This window comes from Poecilia mexicana, unplaced genomic scaffold, assembly GCF_051168715.1.
Source record: "Poecilia mexicana isolate PSO_F unplaced genomic scaffold, ASM5116871v1 scaffold_10, whole genome shotgun sequence".
NCBI lineage: Eukaryota > Metazoa > Chordata > Actinopteri > Cyprinodontiformes > Poeciliidae > Poecilia > Poecilia mexicana.
Window position 1 is genome coordinate 8,761,178 of NW_028263379.1, and position 22,765 is coordinate 8,783,942.

The 22,765-nt window shown below is 37.8% G+C and overlaps 1 protein-coding gene and 8 non-coding genes across 9 annotated transcripts in view; 3 read left to right on the forward strand and 6 right to left on the reverse strand.

Annotated features, from left to right (window-relative positions):
* The window catches only part of cplx1 (complexin 1), a 54,662-nt gene extending 39,203 nt beyond the window's left edge, over positions 1-15,459 (reverse strand). Inside the window, exon 1 of the mRNA XM_014988614.2 lies at positions 15,346-15,459. Coding sequence (XP_014844100.1) covers positions 15,346-15,376 — 31 coding nt within the window. The 5' untranslated portion in view covers positions 15,377-15,459. The remainder of the gene's footprint in view (positions 1-15,345) is intronic.
* A 4,700-nt stretch (positions 15,460-20,159) lies between these two features.
* On the reverse strand, positions 20,160-20,231 carry trnam-cau (transfer RNA methionine (anticodon CAU)). The gene has a single exon. It is a non-coding gene; the product is annotated as a tRNA-Met (tRNA).
* Positions 20,232-20,392: 161 nt separating this feature from the next.
* trnay-gua (transfer RNA tyrosine (anticodon GUA)) lies at positions 20,393-20,480 on the reverse strand. Its single transcript is given in 2 exon segments — positions 20,393-20,428; positions 20,444-20,480. It is a non-coding gene; the product is annotated as a tRNA-Tyr (tRNA).
* Positions 20,481-20,569: 89 nt separating this feature from the next.
* On the forward strand, positions 20,570-20,642 carry trnam-cau (transfer RNA methionine (anticodon CAU)). Its single transcript has one exon. It is a non-coding gene; the product is annotated as a tRNA-Met (tRNA).
* Positions 20,643-21,504: 862 nt separating this feature from the next.
* Positions 21,505-21,577, forward strand: trnar-acg (transfer RNA arginine (anticodon ACG)). The gene has a single exon. It is a non-coding gene; the product is annotated as a tRNA-Arg (tRNA).
* Positions 21,578-21,892: 315 nt separating this feature from the next.
* trnam-cau (transfer RNA methionine (anticodon CAU)) lies at positions 21,893-21,964 on the reverse strand. Its single transcript has one exon. It is a non-coding gene; the product is annotated as a tRNA-Met (tRNA).
* Positions 21,965-21,975: 11 nt separating this feature from the next.
* Positions 21,976-22,047, reverse strand: trnah-gug (transfer RNA histidin (anticodon GUG)). Its single transcript has one exon. It is a non-coding gene; the product is annotated as a tRNA-His (tRNA).
* A 78-nt stretch (positions 22,048-22,125) lies between these two features.
* Positions 22,126-22,213, reverse strand: trnay-gua (transfer RNA tyrosine (anticodon GUA)). The gene is given in 2 exon segments: positions 22,126-22,161; positions 22,177-22,213. It is a non-coding gene; the product is annotated as a tRNA-Tyr (tRNA).
* An 89-nt stretch (positions 22,214-22,302) lies between these two features.
* Positions 22,303-22,375, forward strand: trnam-cau (transfer RNA methionine (anticodon CAU)). The gene has a single exon. It is a non-coding gene; the product is annotated as a tRNA-Met (tRNA).
* Positions 22,376-22,765: the final 390 nt, after the last annotated feature.

The window sequence follows — 22,765 nt, forward strand, 5'->3', positions numbered from 1 at the left end:
CTGGATGGTAAGTAACGGCGGAGTACCTGTTGACTGTGACTCAACAATCAGGAGGCTTTTGAAACAGCTCATTTTCCAGACACTAAAAAACATTAACTTATTGCCAAAACACCACCTGGGTGAATTTTTAAATATTTAGACTATTTATAAATGCAGTTGAGACCAAAATGGAAATCTAAAAACATGCAAAATGTGAATTTTACTTAATAGGTTGCCTTTAAGCCATTGTGCTTTTGAGTAGTGCTGGTTAGATTTTATTTACTTATTTACTCATGCACTTGCTTTATTTCACTATCCAATATCAAAATAAAGAAATTGGCCCATCAGTCACTAATACACTGGTTATGATGCGATGTTAAAACCAAGACATATTAGAGTCATAATCAATACACAATAAACAAAATAACATGTTAAACTGCGTTTTGCATACTCCTATAAAACAGTTTGTGTTGTCCTCTATGCATCCACTAAATCCATATTTTTGTGTTTATGCACATCAGCGTTTCTGCCTTTTTTTAGTTTAACTCCAACCCATTGCCAGCCTTTGTGCTGAACACATTCAAAGAGTTGTGGACTTCTAAAATTTCTTTATTGCCACAAAAGTTAAACTTTGTTGTTGCTTTTCTGGTCCGCCAACCTTCGTCTTTTTTCTCGTTTATTATTTTTCTCTTACAGCATCTTGTGTTTAAGCTTTAAATCAGCTTCACTAGACTTGCCCATCAATCACTCGAGAAGACCTGGTTGATGCTGAAAGGCACAGGAACATTTAACGTTTCATGAAATCAGTCTGCTCACTGATGGAAACCACTGAACTACAAAAGCTAGTTGTCAGTCAAAGAGAGAGCGTTTGGGCTTTCGCTTTGTCCAGAGCAGGTGTGTGTCCCACCTTATTTTGCACATTCCTTTCAAGTCAGTTCAAAAATGCTTCTGCACAGTGGATACCTCAGGGACATTTGGTGCTAAAAAATGAAAAGATTTGATCGACGGGCACCTCTGCCACATGGGGATTACCTCGGCAGCAGTTGGACTGTTTGCCTCCGGCATGCTGTTGAAGGGCAAAAACCCCCACAGACTGGAAAATGTCAATTTATTGTCATTATAAGATTTAGTTTTACTGCATAAAAAGAGTGTTGAGGCTGATTCAGAAACTGGTGTCGAAAATAACCTGACAAACAGCATGAATTTCAACAAGATTTTGAGCAACTACTGACATTTTTAATAATAGTCTACTTTAAAACTTTCTCTATTAATGCAGTAAATCTGTTTCACACTGCATCCCCAATGTTTTAAAAAATGTTCAAAATACATAACAAATTTTAAAAGGGTATATATAATAGTTTTACGCTTCATTTTTAACTGTAATCTGATGTCGGAAATTCAGAATTTAACCAAAGGTTGTGATTTTGTTACGACTATAATACAAACAACTAATAAAAAACATAAACTCAAATCAAAATTAGTCATATCTTAGTTTCTTGACCTTATTTCAGTTTATGTAAAGACGATTTATAAAGAGGTTTATTCAATAGCGAGGAAGAAGCGATGAAAACTGTTTCCTTAGAAACAGCAGCTTGGAGACCTAACAATCCAGAGAACTGCAGAATGATTTACATCAATATACAATGACAGCCTCACTTTTCTCCACATAATTTAAGTCATTACAGAGAGTGTTTTATTAAAACTAGGTATTTTGTCAAACATGGATTGAAATAACCCACAATAATTACAAAATTATTTAAATTCAGTTAGGAAACGTTTAGTCTATTTGTGGAAAAAAAAAAGAAGATTTCGAGTTTGTTGAAAGTGTCATTGGAGTTTTGCCTTGTTTGTGTGTGTATTACAGCTAAACAATATATTGATTGTTGAGGCTTGTGTGTTGTTTCATCATAAAAGCTGTGTCTGTGAAGCGTAACTGAAGTTTAGAAAAATCCCCTGGGTCATTTGCTACCTGATCACCACACAGACGACACCATAAGTGTGACATGAAGACCTTCAGGGCTGAGTTACTGGACTGTGGTGACAAGTAAAAACATCAGCCTCACAACATCAGCTGTCTTCAAAGTGTCATTTGAACTGCTTTGAACTTCTCTCTTCTGTAGAGTCTGAGAGAGAAAAATGTCTTTTCATGTGGCTTTTAAAGCAAAGGTTAATAATGCAGGTAAAATATGTTGTTTAAAACATGATTGGAGTGTCATAGATAATCACGCTATAGCGATATATGTTGAAACATTTAACATATGCCAAAAAGTACTTATAAAGAGCTTTAATATTTTATTATTTTATATTTTATTATACACTTTTATTTCTCCTAGGACACAATAAAGGATATTCTGTTGCATCTGTTCTATTGTCTGATGTTCAAAGAGTGGGGGTGTCCACGCATTTTGTTATGTGGGCCAAAAGTAGTCATGGGCTAAGAGAAAAAATAAATAAATCAAAATGAAATCAATATATTTTTATAGGATCAAAAAATATATATTTTGCATATTTACTGTATTAAAAGAAAGGTCTAGTTTTCAATTTTTATAGGATCAGTTAACAAGTTAATAAAATACATTAAATAAATATCACTTTATCATTTAACAAGCTAAATAAAATCTGATTTGGGTGCAGCAAATCAGCTTCAGCAAAGCAAAATCAGCAAAGTTGATTTTTCAGTAAAAGTCACCTGGTTCTACTTATAAAAGTTTGGTTTTAAAAAGATGAATATAATTTGTTGTAATTAACATTTTCAGTTGTAAAAAAATTATGTTAGTAAAAATGTCACCCTGATTAAAAATAAAAAGTTTAATAAACAAAGTTGCATCATTTGTTTATGACACAAACAAATGATGCAAATTTATGGGGCCACCAATGACCTTTGGTCAGCCCTGCCATAAAGCCCAAGAGCTCAACAGATACCAACCAAACTCTGATGGTATCCATGGAAACCAACTCAAACACACACACACACACACACACCACAGTGATGTAGCATCCGAACCAGTTTTTACTAATGTTACCATTCTATGTCTGTATGGTTTCAGTGAGATTGAGGCTTCTGGTCATAATGTTATAGTTGGCTGATGCTGTATAACAGATGGAGTTTATCTTCTCACTGAAAACTGAAACATTTCAACAGCTTTTCTCCTAACCCTGTCTCACTTCCTCGTGTTTCGTTCATAAAAACTGCGGAGGGGAAATTTCTTTCCCATGTAAGATTTTTCAGCTCTGATGAGATAGTTATTAAATTAAACCAATACTTTATTCCTCTTTTTTTGCAGAATTTGTGGTTTAGTTCAGTTCAGTTGAATTAAACCAGCTTAGTTCTAAACCAGTTTAGAACTAAACCTGTTTAGTTCAGCTTAATGCAACATTGTGAGTTAATTGAAGCTGAATGACATTTTTTGTTAAATATTATTGTTTATTAATACCAATAATAGCAAATCAAATGATAAGCAAAAATTTATATTTTTTTGCAGTTGGTTATAGTTCTTACTGAAAATCGTCACTTCCTTTAACTTTCTTAGCCCAAAAGTTTTATATATTTTGGATTTTTATGTAAACTGCATAAAGTGTAGCTTCAAAAGAAAGCAAAATAGCAGTTTTTATTTTCTTACAACTAAAAATCAAAAAAGCATAACGATGTAAACATGCGTCATCTGTTCGCTGCAGACTGAAATTGTTGTTCTTTCTACTTTGTAAATTAGCTGAAGCTCAGTCTGTATGAAAAACATGCGAAATTAGGTTGGATTTAGGTCCAGACTTTGACTAGACCAACTAAACATGTTTTAAGGTTGTTGTTCTGAACCTCCACCCCAGTCTCAAGTGTTTTTTTATATTAGCTTAGTTAAAATAAATAGCAGGCATTGATGAAAATGTGTGCAGTATTGTAATCTGACTTTATAGCTTCTGTCTTTTATCAAATTTAATTTGCCTTTTTTCATATCCTGAGCTCTTAAAACTGTGATAAAATGGAAAATGATGAATCACTTCAATGCCAGAGCACTTCCATGCAAATTCTGGCAAGTCATCAGTGTTTTGATACTGAAATTTGTCCTTTTCTAGTCACATTCAGGCGTGATGGACCATCAGAGAGAAACATTGAGAGCAAAAGTGTGACTCAGTTCATCCAATTTACCAGAATCCCAAACTGATTAAAACACTTAGTCTGTAATATCAGTTCTCCCAAAGGAATGAGGGGAGAAAGAGTTGGCTCTTTAGCATCCACTCCATTTTTTTTTTTACTAATTATTTTATTAAAAGTCTAATTAAGATCATTACTTTTGTTTTATTGGAAGATTTGAAGGCTTTTAAGGTTCATATCGAGCTTTGCACATCAACAAATCATCTCACTATCAAACCACTGTACATATTTAAATTAGATTAAAAAAATGAGCCTGGCCTTCTATTCACAGATTAAGTCTAAATCTCATTAGAAAATCATAAATCTTCAGATCTGATTGGCTTATTATATAATGAGAAATATGAATCTTATGAAAGTTGGCACGATCTGAAAGTAGCTTATAAAAATGTGAATAATTTAGTGCCTTTATCCAACACATTCTGCTTCCCATTAAAGAGACAGGAACGAAATGACTATTGATTTCATCTTTCTGAGGGAAGTTAAATAGGATGTAGTGATATACTCATCTGTTCAAAAATATTACCTTCATAAAGAATTGTAACCACCTTACAGGAAAGGTGTGCAGGATTTGTGTAATAATTTGGCAATTTGTTTATGCACAATCTAAGCTAAAACTATAGTAACAAACAAGAAAAAACATAAAAATATGGATCAGATTTCCTAAGTCACTTAGCTAAAAAATATATTGTATGTCAGAAAACACAATCAGATTTTATAAACGTTGCAGCACAGCAGTCAAACTCTCAAGAGATAAACATATCATACAAAGATGTGAAAACATTCCTCTAAAAACTATGATGTGCCGTAGTTGGAGCCAACAGGAGCTTAATCTGTTCCTCCAGAATAAATGAGAAGAAATCAGAGCATCACTGCACCTCAGTTTATCAGAATTACATTGCTTTGTCTGTTTTGGTTCATTTATTCAAAATGGGTCAAAGTGGGATGATATTCTCTGTGAAATATTATGATTTTCTTTCAACCCAGTTGCAAGCCAGTTAAGTGTGAAGAAACCAATCAGAATTGCTCACTGTCTACTCAGTCATGTGCAAACGTTTAATATGAAATCCAGCAGGAGTCGTCTGTTAGGCTGAAATTACAGTTTGTTTTTATATAAACTTCTGGTTAAACAGTAAAAGCCCATAAGATTTGCTACATGTTTCTGGTCTACTTGCAGGTAGCAGCAGAAAAACTGTTGCATAAATTCTGCTCCAAAAATCATATTCTGAAGACATAAGTGGTTGGGATTTGAGTTAAGTCTTGATTTTATATTGATTTGCAGGAGTGCAGGTATGAAAACAGCCAAAGGACAATCAACTGAACCAATGTTCATAATAATTTCCTAGACAAACGGCAGAAAGACTTTAGTCTCACAATTCTGACTTTAAGCTGACTTTAATCTCACAGATAAACAAATAATTCTGACTTTAATCTGACTTTAATCTCACAGATAAACAAATCTGACTTTAATCTCACAGATAAACAAATAATTCTGACTTTAATCTGACTTTAATCTCACAGATAAACAAATCTGACTTTAATCTCACAGATAAACAAATAATTCTGACTTTAATCTCACAGATAAACAAATAATTCTGACTTTGATCTGACTTTAATCTCACAGATAAACAAATAATTCTGACTTTAATCTGACTTTAGTCTCACAGATAAACAAATAATTCTGACTTTGATCTGACTTTAATCTCACAGATAAACAAATAATTCTGATTTTAATCTGTCTAGGGCTGAAACGATTCCTCGAATGATTCGAGTACCTCGATTACTAAAATTCCTAGAGGAAAATTTACCTGCCTCGAAGCTTCGTTAATTTATGTTTTTTTAGTTAGCGCACCGTGTTCCGGCCGGGACTTCATTTGCGTTGCGCGGAGCTCTCACTTCCGCCTCTGAGTTGTTGACAAAAGCTAAGTCTCAGCGGCATAAAGTCCAATCTTCAAGATTGGCCCGTGGGGATTTTATTGATTGATGATAATGCCCGACTTTTTATCGTTTTTGGGGAACCAATAAGCATCCTTAAAATGACTGGGGGAATGCCTGGAGTACGGCAGCATTTCTCCTCCGGGGCTGCTGGTTGAAAGCGAACGGCGGGAAGAGCGCTGAGGTGAGCGGATAGACTGAATAGGGCGGGCGGCTGAGTAGCTGATGCTTACCGTGTAAATGTAGCTTTACCGACGAACCGCACAATAAATTTCATATCCCGGTCTGAAGAAACGGGTGGCGGAGCGCATCGTACATGGCTGGTAGATGAGTTTCTGAGTGTGACCAGTGAAGGTGTCGTAAATATCCCGTATTGCTTCCCCCCGTGTTCGTCCCCCGGTCTAACGGTTCGTCAGTCCGCTGGTCTATTTCCTCCCCTCCACCCCATGTTCGTTCATTCGCCCTCTCCTCCCACTCCAGGCGGCATTTCCCGTATTTTCAAACCCAAAGCGTGACAGGTTAGGTGGCAAGGTGAGTTTAATTAATCTATTAAACTCACTGAAGATGAATACATAAACTAAAAGCTGGATTGTAGACATTTTTTATAAGCATATTTATGAGCCTGCCTCTTTGTTATTAAATTCAATATAATTTCAGATTTTTCTATAACTTTTCTTCTGGTTAACTTAGAAAGTGAGCTATTATTGTTACAGGTTAGTTTTCTAAACTACAAAAAAGCAACTGTTAGGGATGCTCAAATGTGAACAATTGGACTGATATTGATATCTGATAGTAACATTGGTATTATGCCAGATTTACCAATATTTCATTTTATAAATTTTTTTTATCCGATTACTCGATTAATCGTAAGAATAATCGATAGATTACTCGATTACTAAAATATTCGTTTACAACAGCCCTAAATCTGTCTTTAATCTCACAGATAAACACAAAATTCTGACTTTAAACTCAAAATTCTCACAATTTTGAGAATAAAGTAAGAATTAGTTTTTTTCTCAGTTCTTTTCTACACTTTGCTTAATTATAAATGTATTTAAAAATCTGGAAGAGTAGCTCAAGTTTTTGATGCATAAAAAAGTTAAATATTCTGTAAATGAGGAAGTAAACAACCCATTCACCAGGGTTGCTGAGAAGGTCAAACAAGAGTTGTGTATCTCCATATAGCCACGTATCCTCCAGGGTTCTTCAGCTAATCCTAATTAATCCTTGAGGATAATAATGTGCTATCTCCTAAGTGACCACACAACCACAGCACAGGGAGTTCTGCTCCGCTTTTTCACGGCTGCACTATCAATATTAGTCACGGCACTTCACAATTAATGCATGGATCTAACATCACAGTGTCTCTTCTTATTACACACAAACATGACCCATTACACCCACAGTGCTTTAACAAATGTGTATTTGTGTGACTAATTGTGCCAGCAGCTACTTTTATGTTCGACAGGCTCCATATTGTCACCAAATGAGCTCGTGAATCCCTTCACAGAAGACACTCGGCTTGTTCATAAACAGACGTTACAACAAATTTAAATATGCAAAAACTTTTCATCAAAAGAGATGGTTTTGCTGTTGAGCAGTAAATCTTGTAACGTCCTCCAGTGTGATTATTTTCCTGCAGAATGGACGAGTTTATATTTAGAAGTCATTGTTTTTTTAATGACCTGAGACATTTTGGATGGAAGCAATTAGTTGTAAATATTGTAAATATGTTGTGGGTCTAGTTTAGTTGGAAAATCAAATTTATTAAGGTTGGTTGGAGCTCATGCCTGAAAAGATGTTAGTATAATCCAATATCATCCAGTTCTAAGGAATTAATTTTTTTCTCAAGCTAAACCTGAAGATGCAACAACAAGCCCTGGGCTGCAGACCCAATAGGAGATGGATATGGATTGATTTTTGTGACCTTTACAGGCACACACACCACTTAAAGTTTAATCTCTGTTTCTGTTTATTGCATAGTTATTGCTGAAGTACAGATCAATACTAAATACATGCTGGGTCAACAAGATATTGGATGGTCTACATGTTTTCCATTCACAGGAAATCCATCAGAGGAACGTAATGGATTCTGGGGTATGGATGATGTTTGTGGTTTCTAAGACACATTGAAATCCCAGTTTGGCTCAAACATTCACCACCACCAGTTAGGCGGATGTTCGACTCCAGTGGATCACACCTCTGTGCTTTCTAAGCAGCTGGATCAAGGTTGCAACCTAAACCAAGATCATTTGGTGTCCAGTTTTTACATACATTTTTTTAATATATAAAATAGGGTCATTAATTATGACAGGCTAGAAATACATAAAATTTTTAATACTTCTTCAATTCTGTCAGATCAAAGATTTAAGGCTTACTGTATCCTGATTATTATTTTGTGACTACAGTAGCAACAAAATCAGTCCAGTTGCACCAATACATTAAGATAAGTTCTACTTTGATTATTAAATTATTTTCTGTAGTTTTCATTAGTTTAATAAACACTCAATAGGTATGCTAAAAGAAATATCAACCAGTAAAAACCCTGCAACTTATAGGATGATTATTTTTATTAAAGTTCCCCCGTCTGCATTTTGGACTTCTTTGAGATCTCTGCATTTATTAAAAAAATAAAACTTATTCACAATAGTTTTTAACTTTAAGCCATAAAGTGATGCCAGCAGCAGGAAAAAGACAGTTTGAAGCTCAGCATCCATTTGAGTAAAACATACTATCATCTGCATAAAGACACACTTTGCCTGAACACATTAGATCATTGTATTTTTTAAATTAAATTATAAAATAAATCTTTAGGGAATTTCTTTAGTATCTTCAGAAGTATTAATAAATTATTGATTTAAAACAAGCTCCCATTTCTTTCTGAAAAGTTACTTCTCAGCTAGTTTTGTCTTATTTCAAGTGTACTAAGACATATGTACTATAAACTCGACATACACACTTGGAAATGTTTTGTGTTTTGCAGTGCATGGTTCTCCATCTTTGCTACATTTGGTTCTTTGCTTCTTTTTTTGGGTCACATATGCAAACTCAGAAGCTTTATTTCCTGCTACTTCAGACTGCAATAATAATTGTTTGAAATAAAACATTCTAAGCTTTAAAGTCTGTAAATACGTATGCCAATTCTAAATCCTTGTAGTACAAGCCATAAAATGTAAAATGAGCTCCAATAAACAGGATTTTTGTTGGCATATAAATGAAGTGTTTACATCTTTCCTAACTTTATATTCATCAGACCCATATTGGGTATTTTCTACAGTAAATAGTGTTTTGTATTTCCCAGAGTGAAGTTTCTTTCCTTCAGGGATTGTTTATATGTTTGCCCAGTGGTTGTGTGTAAATGGCTCAGCTGCAGGCTGCTATATCTGCACTGTTGTGGTGCTTTTTCCCCTCCTGTGGTTTTCAGCAGGGTGGGAGGTCTGTCGCATCCCACTGATTGTGATTCCCAGCGTGCGTCTGTGTGTTTGGGTTTGTTTATCAGTATGTCAGGAAGTTTGAAATTTGATGCCTTTGTACTGTGAGTGTGAGCGTGTGTGTATGGCCTGCCAGAGATGTGTGCTTCTCTGTATTTGTGTTTGCATCACTCAAACAACACACATACACACACACACCCCAACACTTTATCATCTAATGCCAGGTAAACTCAACTACTAAGGTCCATCCAGTCCCTCATCCTGTCACACACAGCTCTCTTTCTAACTCTCCATCCATCTCTCGTCACACACAAGCAGACATCAAATCACGGCTGCACACACAACCGCAACCTCCCCTGTGGCTACCTGATTGAGGTTTTCTCGCCTCAACCTTTAAATTTACTGTAATAGTAGAACGAGCAAGGTAGGGAAGAAAGGGAATGATAGCTAAACTGAAGGATGGGAAAACAAAGGGGAAGAGAGGGAGAGTGATGAAGTGAAAGAAGACAGAGTTAAGGAAGTGTGGTAAGAGGGAAGGAGGAAGAGTGACAGAGGTGGCAACCCAGGGGAGAGGAAAGGTGAGGAAAAAAACGGCAGAGAGTTTGGCGGAAAGAGTATTAGAGAAGGAGAAACTCAAAGAAAACATCTCCCATTAAAGTGCGATTACAGCCTCTGCTGGTCCAGACTTTACAACCTCAGCCTTCAGCCACTGATGATATAACAACCCATTTTAAAGATCAATTTGTCACTTTTCATCTCCTCCTACACCTCATTTTCATCCGTCCTCCACTACAGGGAAGACAGGACTGGATGGTGGCTCACTATTTACCATCATTTTGGATGAAGTCATCTGTTATAAATCTAATGCGCGACCATTTCTTTCTTTCTCATTCTCTGAAGCCCTCAAACAAACACAGACATACTCTGCATCAATGAATAATCCTTTCTTTGTTTGCAGTCAGGGAGGCAATTCCCCTAAATGTCACCGATGAACTATGGTCAAAGTCCAGGAAGCCCTAAACCAATTTACGAAAGGCTCCACATCAGTTTTATTCTGCCCTAAAGCCATAGTTGCTCATGATAACAATCTCATTTTTCTACTTTTGGGGTCACACAGGCCCAAAGCCCTTTGAAAAGGGCTTTGGGCCTTTTCAAAGCCCAAGCATTAATGTATGTAATGTGTTACAAAGCAGTGTACATCTATAAAGTGGAAGCAAAATGATGATTTTTACAAATAGTATAGTGTAAAATTGTATTAATTCCTCCTGAATCAGTAATTAGTGAAGCTTCACCTCAATGCTGCTGCATGATTTTGGCGAGATGCCTCTACCAGTTTGCACATTTACAAATTTACATTGAGCTATATTTCTCTCTCCTTGTTGTAAAAGAGGCATAGCCACAGGATGATACTGCCACCACTTTGTTACACTGTGGGCATTTTCTGTTTAAAATGCCTTGTTTTCCACCACACAATAAAGGTGTCTCTATTATAAATGTGTGTTCAAATCTTTGTCAATGTCGAAAAACACAATTTTGCAATTGCTGTGTTTAAAGAAGAAACAAAATAAATCGAATAAGTTTGTTCACTCAATATGTTCTTTAAAAACACGGCGCGGTATTAATCATTTTGTAAGGCACTGATTGATTTGTTATGTATTTTATATCTCCACTTTAAATCCAATCGGTTCTGACAGCATTGTAGCTGTCAACACTGACTGGTTAAACCTTTATATTTTAGAACATTTTAGAACATGTTTGTTGAGTAGCACTGATATGTTAGAGGCAAATGAACAATATTTGGATCCCAAGATTTCAGCTATAAATAGATTTACAACATCAAATAGAAAATTTAACGTTTTTACTCTTAGTATTTTATTTTTTTTATTCCTGGCATATGAAAGGTTTTCAAGCAAACCAGAGCTTAAGTGAGAAAAATATTTGGGTGGATCAGGACTGCAAAATGTTTGAATTTGAGACAATGGACCTCTGCAAAGTTATTCCCATGAAAACAACCTTTTTTAATGACTGTCTTTACTCTGACAAAAACTGGAGCAGAAATAATTGACTTACTCAAAAGGAAACAAGATTTGCCAGTTTGAACAGGTGCAAACCGGTAATGTTAAAGTGCTTGAGATGTTTATCGAGATCAGATTGTACCCAGGTCTTACTGAGGAGAAGACTCATTAAACCTGACAAGGAACTACATTCATGATGGGCCTGTGAGTTTTTAATAATGAGATTACTTTCTCCAGGAAGCACTGAGACAGCTGGACCAGACTGACTACTTCAGTGACATCGACTGGCAGGAATTATCCCTGATAGTTACACCGCCGTCTTTTCACTGCACCTTCTCCATCAAGATGCAATTATTAAGAGCAACTTCTAACACTACCGATGTAGCCAATAAGCTCTTCTCATTTTTAGTCAAGCATCTGCAGTTATTTCACGATAACATAGTTGTGATTTTTTTTTTTTAGGTGCAGCAAACTCTGTAAACTTATAACTTTATTTCTGTAATTATATTACGTTTTTTTTTTTTTTTTTTTTTTTTTAGTATTTTAGCTGCAGTAACACAAAATTATTTTTTGTAAAAAACAAAAACAAATTCACAGTAAAATTAGGCTCCAAATATCTTTAAAGTGTTTTCCAGGATGTAAATCCTCAAGACAAGAAATACCACCATGTTTTAACATAACCAGGCTCATATTATAGACACAGCCCTTGGCATAAATAGGCTTTATTGAAGCAGTGCATTGGAAGATACATTCCACCTTGATTGCAGCACCAAATAGAAATTGAGAAAGATGTGATTTTGTATTCATGGTAAATAGTCAACTTACTCTAACAAAGTTTTTGACAATTTTTGCAGCATAAACAGCCCAAAAATGTCTGGTCTACAAAGGTGAAGGGGTCATGGCAACAGATGCGTGCTCCTTTGATGCGTGCTGAGTCGACCTTTCTCATCACTGAATGAAAAACGCAGAAAAAAAATGTAGATGTCTAAATTGGAGCAGATGGAGTGTGAGTATCTCCTCGCCGTGCACAGAGAGAAAGAATTTAGATGATAGCCCACAGCTAATCCACTACACACCGAAAACTCATTACTGTTTAAGAAGGTAGCATAAAAACTTGCTCCCCAGGTTGGAAAGAATTACCGTTCTGAAGGTGAAGACCTTGGCACAAGCTGCATAATTTTCCCCACGTGTGAAATTTCTTTTGTGCACAAGTCAGCGGCTTTGACTCGTCTTTAATGATGGAAAGTTTACTGGTAGGGGAACCTGCTGCTTCTCGGATACCCACTAAGGAACCAACAGGCAGTTAAACAACATGATGGACGCCGAGCAGAGAGAGCAGCAACTTCAACTTAGCTGAATTGAGCTTCAGCTCCTTTCACTGTAGCCGATGACATTTTTTTTTTATCTGCGAGTCACTAACACAAACCTGTCAACAACAGCTGTCTAAAGCCTTGGAGATAAGCAATAGCATACCATTCACTAATGCAAAACAGGAAGGCAAAACTTAACATTCAGGAGATATTTCAGTAAAAAAGGCTTTTCAAATTGTCATGTAATTGTGAAAATTAGGTTGTTGTATCTTTTTGAAAGCAGACAACAGGATAAAACTGCTGTTTTCAATACCAGATTAATTTTAACATTTTGTTAAAAGTATGGACATTACAGGTGCATGCAGCTTCTTTCTAATCCAGTATCATACACGACCAGCGTTTAAACTCTAAAGGAAGTTAAATTTTTGTGATTTAATACATATCCGCAGAGAAGACGTCTGGGCCAGCTGCGGCGCCTCTTTGCTGCTCCAGAGCCCAATGGGGAACTCCTTCAAATTTCCCTAATACCCTTGTGTCAAAGCCACATCAAACTGTGGCTTCAAAAAACAGCTGCTTTACTCTTTCTGACTTCTCATGACAAGAAAATTTTCAAGCTATTTGAAATATTTTGGAGTAATAACTGAAAAGGGCTTCAGTTTGGAAGATGGTGGAGTTGCAGTGCCTTGCAAAAGTGTTCAAGCACATTCATTGTTTTTACAATTGTAATGCATTTCATTGGGATTTTATGTGACGGATTAACCCAATGTAAAGTTTCAAAGTTTTTCAGAATGGAAATTAAGTAATCAGTGGTATTTGGTGCAACAACTTGCTTTAATCTCCATATAGAGACTATTTGTTTGCCATTTGCTTTCAGCCCAGAAAGTCTTCAGAGATTTGTTAGGAAAAAGCTTCATAATGAACAATGAACAGTGCAGATAAAGTTAAGGAGAAATTTAAAGCAGCACCACAAGTTTTACAAACTTTGAATGTATCACAGATCAGTAGTCAATCCATCATCTGCAAATAGAGAGAGCCAATGACTCTGGAGGAGATGTAGAGATCTAAAGCTCAGGTATGTGAATTTGTGAACTCCACAAATCTGAGTTTTATGAGAAAGTAGCAAAAGGAAAGACAAGGATGAAATAAAACCATAATAATCAGTGAATGCACTTTGTTATGTTACCACAAACATGTCAAAGATTGTCTTTTTGTGAGATGAAACTGAAATTGAAGCTTTTGGGCTACAGAAAAGACACCGTGTGTTGCAGAAAAACAAAACTGCACATCAGATCAAACATTTTTGTGCTTCATGGTAGTGGCAGTATAATGCTGTGGGACTGCTTTTCTTCAACAGGGACAGGGAAGATGGAAATGGGTCTAGAGATGGAAATTAGCCACTTGACTACAATCTCATGCATTTACATGTAAATGTTCATATCGTCCCATTTTTCAAAAAAAAACAAACAAAAAAAACTGAGCTTAAATTAGACCACATCAATTGAGCCAAATACAGGCAATCCTGGAAGAGATGTTTTACTTTTTGCAGAAATACAACCCTAAACACAGAAAGAGATACAATAGGATTCACATCTAATAGTATTTTCATTATAATGATTCAGTCAATATCTTGACCTAAAGCCAATTAAGACTCTTTTGGAAAGACTTGAAAATTGATCTTCACACTCTTCATCCAATTTGACTGAAATTTAGTTATTTGTCACAGAAAAAATGTTCTAGACACATAAAGCTGGCAGAGGCATACCACAAAAAACTCACTGAAAAATATCAACCCTGTCAGATGTATTCCCTAAATCCACTTAACATCATTTTCTGTTGTTCTGTCACATAAAAGCTCAAACCACATTGACATGTTTGGTATGAATAGTTGTATTAGTAATATGCAACAGAAACAGTTTTTCTGGAGCCTTTTTGCCTAAACTCGTAGTAAACTGCAAAGAAGATTGGCTTTTCAGATGACAAGTGGGTTGCATTTTCTCCAAACAAACAGTCACCCTGCTGAGACTCTTGCTCCTTTGTGAAAACCTCTTAAAGTCCTTTCACTTTCCACTGCGTCATCCGCATATTCACACAAGAGAAGCAGCTTATATTCCTTCAAAATCCATTAATCTGTTATGAGAATCTCGTGTCCGGGGACTCGCTGCAGCACAAGCAATTAGGAACTCATTCACATTCCTGAATGCTGGAATGAAATTATTGAAGATTAGATTCTGTCTCGATTAACGCCCCCATCGCCGTCTCCTCCTCCTTCAGAGCGAAAGTGTTCACTCAGCATAGAGGGACGAGAGTCACTGCGGCGTCCAGTCAAGACGCACACAGCAGTAATGATGAGACTGTATAGAGCTGCTTCATGAAACACAGAATGGCCACAATGGTTCAGCAACCACAATGGAGAAAGCTCAGGGGCCCCAGGGGCCAAACATGTCTTACGGATCAAGCAGAAGTGGCAAAATAATATATATGTCCAAAAACAATGTATGAAATGAATACCCTTTGAAAAGGTTGGAACTTACCCCCCAACGCTTGTTTCATAACGAAATTCATGATGATGGCTTTGGGTTCCTTGCCTTCCTTGTCTGATCGATGTTACATTCAATTTTTGCACAAAAGTAGAATCCTGCGTTTCCAGATCTAAAAGCAACAACAAAAATAACAATTAGGCTTATTACCAGTTCATGGAAACGTTTTTTTCTTTCAAAAATATGTAATTGATATTTCTGACCTCGGATAGTGAAAAAAAAAACAGTTTTTGTAACTGGGCTTTAGAGAGCCTTCGTTCGTTGCGCAAATTGAAGGACACGAAGGTCAATTATTCAACAGCATCCTGAATCAGCTGTTATCATGGCTTAATTGTTAATCTTATTTAAAATGTTGTTGAAGCTTCGTTCGGGTTATCACTTCCAATTAGACGAGTTTTAATGAGGCTCCACAGGACGGTCAGTTGTCACGCATGTGGACTAAACCACTCCTGTGTATTTAACAGGATCATGTGGTAAAACTTTCCATCTTCCATTGGAGGGACCCTGGACACAGCCATCCCACTCCGGGAAGAATAGCTGCTCCTAAACCACGTTAATCAGGCAATATATATTTTTAAGAAATCATACCTGGTGCATGCATTCATTCAAAAAAAACATCCTGCAAATTCGCTCTCAGAATCAACATTGCAAGACACGCAGTTGGCGTAAAAGCACACATGCACTTCCTTGTACGATCAGAGTGGTTTCAGCACCAGCTCTACCCGGATAGCTCCACATGCAAAGCCGCCTATCAGCGCTGAAGCAGCCGCATCAAACATCGCTTTACCTCCGTCCGACAGGTTACGGTCCACCTCAGTGAGCGGGGATCACAGAGCGGGGATCAGGCTGCAACACCAGCGAAGTTCTCCTGCAGCAGGCGGCAGCGGCGCGGGCTAATGACTGCTCGTCCCTCGCATCTCCGGCTCCAGGGGCTCGGGAAAAAAAAAAAGAAAAAGAAAAAAGGACGTCCTTGGTGCTTCCTCCTGCTCTCCGATTCGTCTGCACACACACTCACAAAAACACACGTAGGAAGAGAGAGAGGAGAGGAGGAGGAAGAAGTGGAGTGGAGGGGAGTGGAGGTGGTGGTGGTTTGCAGCCGTTTACACCGTGATGGGACCGTATCACATGCAGAGAGAAGCGTCCCACCATCGTCCTCCTGACCGACACAGAGAGATCAATTATTCACCCCGGAGGCAGGCTGCCTGCTTAATTTCTGCAGCGAGAAGATGCAATCGGTTTATAGGCCACCTTTAAAATGCAGACTGTGGGAGAACATGTTGGCGTCTCTTGCTTTTTCAGTGCGTCTATTCGATTCGCTCCCAGCTGGAGCTACTAAAGAAAAAATACACAATGTTCCAGTTAGGTGTCTTTAATGTTGCAATGAAGAGATCTGCTGTGTTGGTGCTGTTTTATACCATTCGGTGTTAAATTCAGATTACATCCCATGGCGCCATATTCGGGAAAGACGGGAAAAAAATAACATTTTCTGTCAGATTCACCTAAAAAGAGGCATTAAGGACTCCCAACGTTCTGACACAAAAAGGAACAAGGAGGATTTGACCACTAATAAAGAAGTCATCATTTAGACCTAAATATCCAAACACCATTATACAACCCTCTGCACTTTGTACATGAGTATAGTCACAGCTAAAAACATGCATGTAGGGAGATATCAGAAAAAATACTCTAAATAAGTAGAGTTTCTAATGTTTTCCAGAAAGGTGACCCTAGTCTTTCAACTATTTTGACCTCGTACAGGTCCTACATAAGAGCTAACCAAGTCCCAACAAGATCCTGTGGTTACATACACTTCTACTCATATTTTTAAATGCACACTTCATTGGAAAGGACACATTAGCATTGTTTCTTTCCAGTATGCAGAATACAACTTCAATTACTTTGTTTTTAAAAAGCAAAGTTATTGATTTTTTTTCATGATTCTCTGTAATTCATAGAGTCAGAATTATGTGTTATGATATTTTATAGAACAATCCCATAACTGTTACCTTTACTTCTAAATTTTGACATCATAATTTAAGGCCTTGAAATTGGCCCTCGGATTCTTAAAAAAAATCTCATCTTCAGGAAGTTATCAGAACAGCGCTCCTCTATTGTCCCTTTAAAAATATTTTAGCACTGAGAAGTACCTCAGCATATGTTGGCTAATTGCTGCTGGCTAGTCTAAAGGAGCTAGTTTTGCAAGGGAGGCAGAAGTTTGGAAAGTTAAAAACTGCTGCTCTGAGGGGGAGGTGTGTCTCGACGGTGGCACTAAGTCCAACCAGATGGTTTGCACAGATGAATGGTTGCCATGGAGATTACATAATTTGTCAAACATGTATGTTTTTGATGAGGGAGCATGTAACATGACAAAGCTCAAAAGAGTAAATTTTTCACAACACTGCTCCTTTAAACATAATGCTTCAAATATGTGCAGCCCAGTGGTAAACTGAGGTTACTGCAATGACTGTATGATAAGGTTAATAGAAATCTTACATAGCACAAGATAACACACAAATATATTAAAAGTAAATGTTTATTTACTAATGCATAACATTGTTGACAGCTATGGATTTCACATTATTGTTTCTAAAAGAAATACAGTAGTATTTTCCTTTACTTTAATATTTAAATAATATAAAGGGTAAAGATAGCTATGAAGTAATTAGCTTACTTGGTAATTAAAATGTTATTGTTTGTAAATCAACTAAGAGCATTCTTTCATGTAAATATTGCAATTGAAAGAAGTATTAGTGTGACGTAAGCTGTGTATTTGATTTGGCTTTGCCATTTGATTGGTCACTGAGACAGTCCGTCCAGTGCGTGACTTGTGATTGGTCGAGAGGAGACGCGAAGGGAAGAAGGAGAGGAGAACCGTGATGGTGGTAAACGGAAGGTGAGACGTGCGGACAAGAAGTAAAAAAATACAGACTTAAGGGAGAGAAAACCGGACAAAAGCACGGGAGAGGACAAAATTCGGGAGAAGTTGGAGGAGCTTGGTTGACGCGAGAGGGACGGGACGAGAGGAGACAGACGCAAGTAGTCCTGACTAGCTTTGAGCTGAGCTAAGTGAGCTAGCCGCTTTAGCTCCACGTATTCTGCTGCGTTCAATGGAAGTCGGGAGGAGAGGACGAGTTAATTGCAACGCTCTCAGTGTTTTTTCTTCGTGAATTACAACGCTCTCAATGTTTTCCTCGTGAATTGCAACGCTCTCAATGTTTTCTTCTGGGATTTCAACTCGCTTTTTGTAACAGGCCTGCAACTTTTTTCCACTCTCTTGGAGGTCGTGAGTAAAAACTGACTTTGTTACATTTGTTTAGGACTGTATATTAATGTTATATTTCTTGTTGTACCCTGGTTGAAGGGAAAAGGTGGCCATTGGTATTGTATTTGTTATTTGGTTCTTTAAATCTTAAGAGTTTTTCGGCTTTGAAGTTCATCGTGGTGACTAAATAATTAGATTTCCTGTCACTTTAGTTTAATAAAGGCAGGCTGAATAATTTTGCCTGAAATTCTATTGAATTGTTAACTTCTGAGTAAAAAGCTGAAAAGCATTTTTGAATTTATTGAATCAAATTGTTTAATCATGACACATCCTTGTCTCATTCAGGACATGTATAAAACATTTAAAAAATATTTATTCTAATATGAGGTTTTTTGATAGTTAATATTCCACAGACCTGTTTCTAAATTCTACCTCTGGTCACAAAGAACAACACTTTCTTTGGAGATTCTTGAAAAAGTTTTAAGCTGAAGTAACTCATCTGTCCAAGCTCTGTTATTTGTGAATTTAGTTCACACTTGCACCACAAAACTGACCTACAATAATAACTGTGGGAACTCCACTTGATAAAGGAGCGATACCATGACCTCACTTTTTCCTAAGTGTGTTGAGGTTGTAAGGACAGCGTGGAAGAGCTGAAGCAAACACACATGCACATACACAATTTCAGTTAGGCACCAGATTCACCCTCTGACACTGAAAACTTAAAAAAAAAAGTAATTAAAGTACTTTTATTAAGCAAAAGGAAATTACACATTTAAAAGTAAATGTTTTCATTTGAATCACCTGTGGTGCACAATTATTTGTTTTCCCTAGAAATCTATTTAAAGTTAAAGTATTCAATTGGATACTTAATCTTTTTTTCATTTTAAGTGTTTATAGGAATATCTAATCATGAATGTAATCAGCTAAACTTATTAAGTTAGAAAAATGCAGTAAGACCAATTACATCTATAAGGCAGACTATTTCTAAGGTATCTACTTACCTGTTTTGTTTTATTTTATCACAGTTGAAGATAATGTTATTAACCTAGTATAGATATACATTTATTGAGTTTGGGGAGCCTTGTTGACTATGAAAAAGGCTGCCTAAAACACTGCCATGCTGAGCCCTTTAAGGGGCAGAGTTTAGATAACCGGTGAGCAGCATGCAGATGAAGAAAGGGAGAGAAGGAAAAAAGCAGCTGTAAAGTTCTAATGTTCACATTATGTATCATATAACTTGCTGTCTGCAGTTTGTTGTCACCTTCCTTTGATGGCTGTGTGTGGAAATGCAAGTAAATAATGTTAGAAGTTAAGGATATTGTTTATTTAGCCGAATATTTCAGTTTTTAATCCAATTATCTTGACACTTTCTGTGTCCAGTCAGTCGTGGTAGGACACAATGTCAAGCAGCTCTGTGGCGCAGTGGATAACATGTCTGACTATGGATTAGAAGAAAGATTTTGGAAAACACTATTTTGCTCCTTGACAAAAGAGAACAGACAAGTCATTCAGACACATTGGATGTTTGGTGAAAAGGTCAGCGTAGCAGAGGATGGTTTCGATCCATCGACCTCTGGGTTATGGGCCCAGCACGCTTCCGCTGCGCCACTCTGCTTTCAACCCTCATGCCGTGACCTGGATTTGAACCGGGGTTGCTGCGGCCACAACGCAGAGTACTAACCACTATACAATCACGGCTTCTTGCTTGAAAGTGTCTTTCGTCAGCCACTCCTAACGAACCTTTCCTCTGAAGATTTTGAGAAAAGAAAAACGGAATCCTTCGAGCCGGAGTTGAACCAGCGACCTAAGGATGTCCAGCGTTGTACCCTACAGTCCTCCGCTCTACCAACTGAGCTATCGAAGGTCGCATGGCACGGTGGCAAGAAGCGGAAACATGCTGCTACACAGCTGCCTTCGAAAGCACAGGTGTCTCTTAGGTAGACTGGTTGCGGAGCCTCGTTGGCGCAGTAGGCAGCGCGTCAGTCTCATAATCTGAAGGTCGTGAGTTCAACCCTCACACGGGGCATGTGTTTTGATTAATCCAAGAATTTTAATAATAATTTTCTTCTTAAATCCATGCAAACTCAACAGTTTGTAAGGTAGGATTGCTCAGCAGGTAAATGCACAGTGCTGGTAATGCTGAGGTCATTGGTTCAAGCCCCATACTGGTCAACTCATGTCTAACATCTTTCAGACAATAAACACTTCAAAATACATAAGGGTTCAAAAATAAAATCAACACTTCAAAATAAACAAGGGTTCAAAAACAAAATCAACACTTCAAAATTAAAAATGCTTTAAAAATAAAATCAATGGTAACTGTTTTCTCTGTCCATAAACTAAGCCTGGGGTCAGAAAATGTATTGAAGCCATTTTGCCTTTGGTTGAAATGGCGCATTAAATTCACGTCTCCATTACAGACCAGAGAAAACTAAAGAGAATGCAACATTGTGTTAATCTCCATTTGAGGAGCCGGCGGTTTATCTGGAGCCTTGGTGAACTTTACCCAGGAGAGCGGCGTTCTGGAGGAGCGCTGCAGACGTAACATCTGTCCATTTCGGAGAAGCAAAACCACGCAAAAAAAACCCAACAAAGAATCCAGGTAAAAGCGCAACCCGGACCGCACAGGGTAAAACACTCACAGACAGAGCTCAGGTGATCTGTTTGGATCACACAGATCCATCTGACTGATGAATTAGTGCAGATTTTTCTGCTGATTGGGGACCAGGAGGAAGTGCATTCAGATCCCAGCGGATGAAGTGATGGTACTTTAAGTGAAGTCGATTAATTTAATTTATTAAAAGTTATTGGTGTGGTTTTGGTAACTGCGAGAAAAATGTAGACCAGTCAGTCGTGGTCCGACACAAAGGATCTCCATGTCCCTAGATGGGCTAGTGGCGCAATGGACAACGCGTCTGACTACGGATCAGAAGATTCTAGGTTCGACTCCTGGCTAGCTCGAGCAGCTTTCCTTTTGTCGCCCGAGCAGAGTCCTCGGTTTCATCTCTGTCCCAAGCCCTTGAGGGGAGCGCCGATTGACGCCCCCTCTCGCGTGCCAAGGAAACAATGGAGGAGCAGAGGTTGCACTAATAGTCATCATTTATGTGACTCAGATCTTTGGAACAGCTCAGAAGGATGTCGGAAGGATTCAATTGTAAACAGTGTTTTGATGCAGCTCAGAAGAAGGAGTAGGGTTTGTGTTTCTTGACAAAAGAGAACAGACAAGAGATGGGCAGGTCATTCAGACACATTGGATGTATTGTGAAAAGGTCTGCATAGCAGAGGATGGTTTCGATCCATCGACCTCTGGGTTATGGGCCCAGCACGCTTCCGCTGCGCCACTCTGCTTTCAACCCTCATGCCGTGACCCGGATTCGAACCGGGGTTGCTGCGGCCACAACGCAGAGTACTAACCACTATACGATCACGGCTTCTTGCTTGAAAGTGTCTTTCGTCAGCCACTCCTAACGAACCTTTCCTCTGAAGATTTTGAGAAAAGAAAAACGGAATCCTTCGAGCCGGAGTTGAACCAGCGACCTAAGGATGTCCAGTGTTGTACCCTACAGTCCTCCGCTCTACCAACTGAGCTATCGAAGGTCGCATGGCACGGTGGCAAGAAGCGGAAACATGCTGCTACACAGCTGCCTTCGAAAGCACAGGTGTCTCTTAGGTAGACTGGTTGCGGAGCCTCGTTGGCGCAGTAGGCAGCGCGTCAGTCTCATAATCTGAAGGTCGTGAGTTCAACCCTCACACGGGGCATGTGTTTTGATTAATCCAAGAATTTTAATAATAATTTTCTTCTTAAATCCATGCAAACTCAACAGTTTGTAAGGTAGGATTGCTCAGCAGGTAAATGCACAGTGCTGGTAATGCTGAGGTCATTGGTTCAAGCCCCATACTGGTCAACTCATGTCTAACATCTTTCAGACAATAAACACTTCAAAATACATAAGGGTTCAAAAATAAAATCAACACTTCAAAATAAACAAGGGTTCAAAAACAAAATCAACACTTCAAAATTAAAAATGCTTTAAAAATAAAATCAATGGTAACTGTTTTCTCTGTCCATAAACTAAGCCTGGGGTCAGAAAATGTATTGAAGCCATTTTGCCTTTGGTTGAAGTGGCGCATTAAATTCACGTCTCCATT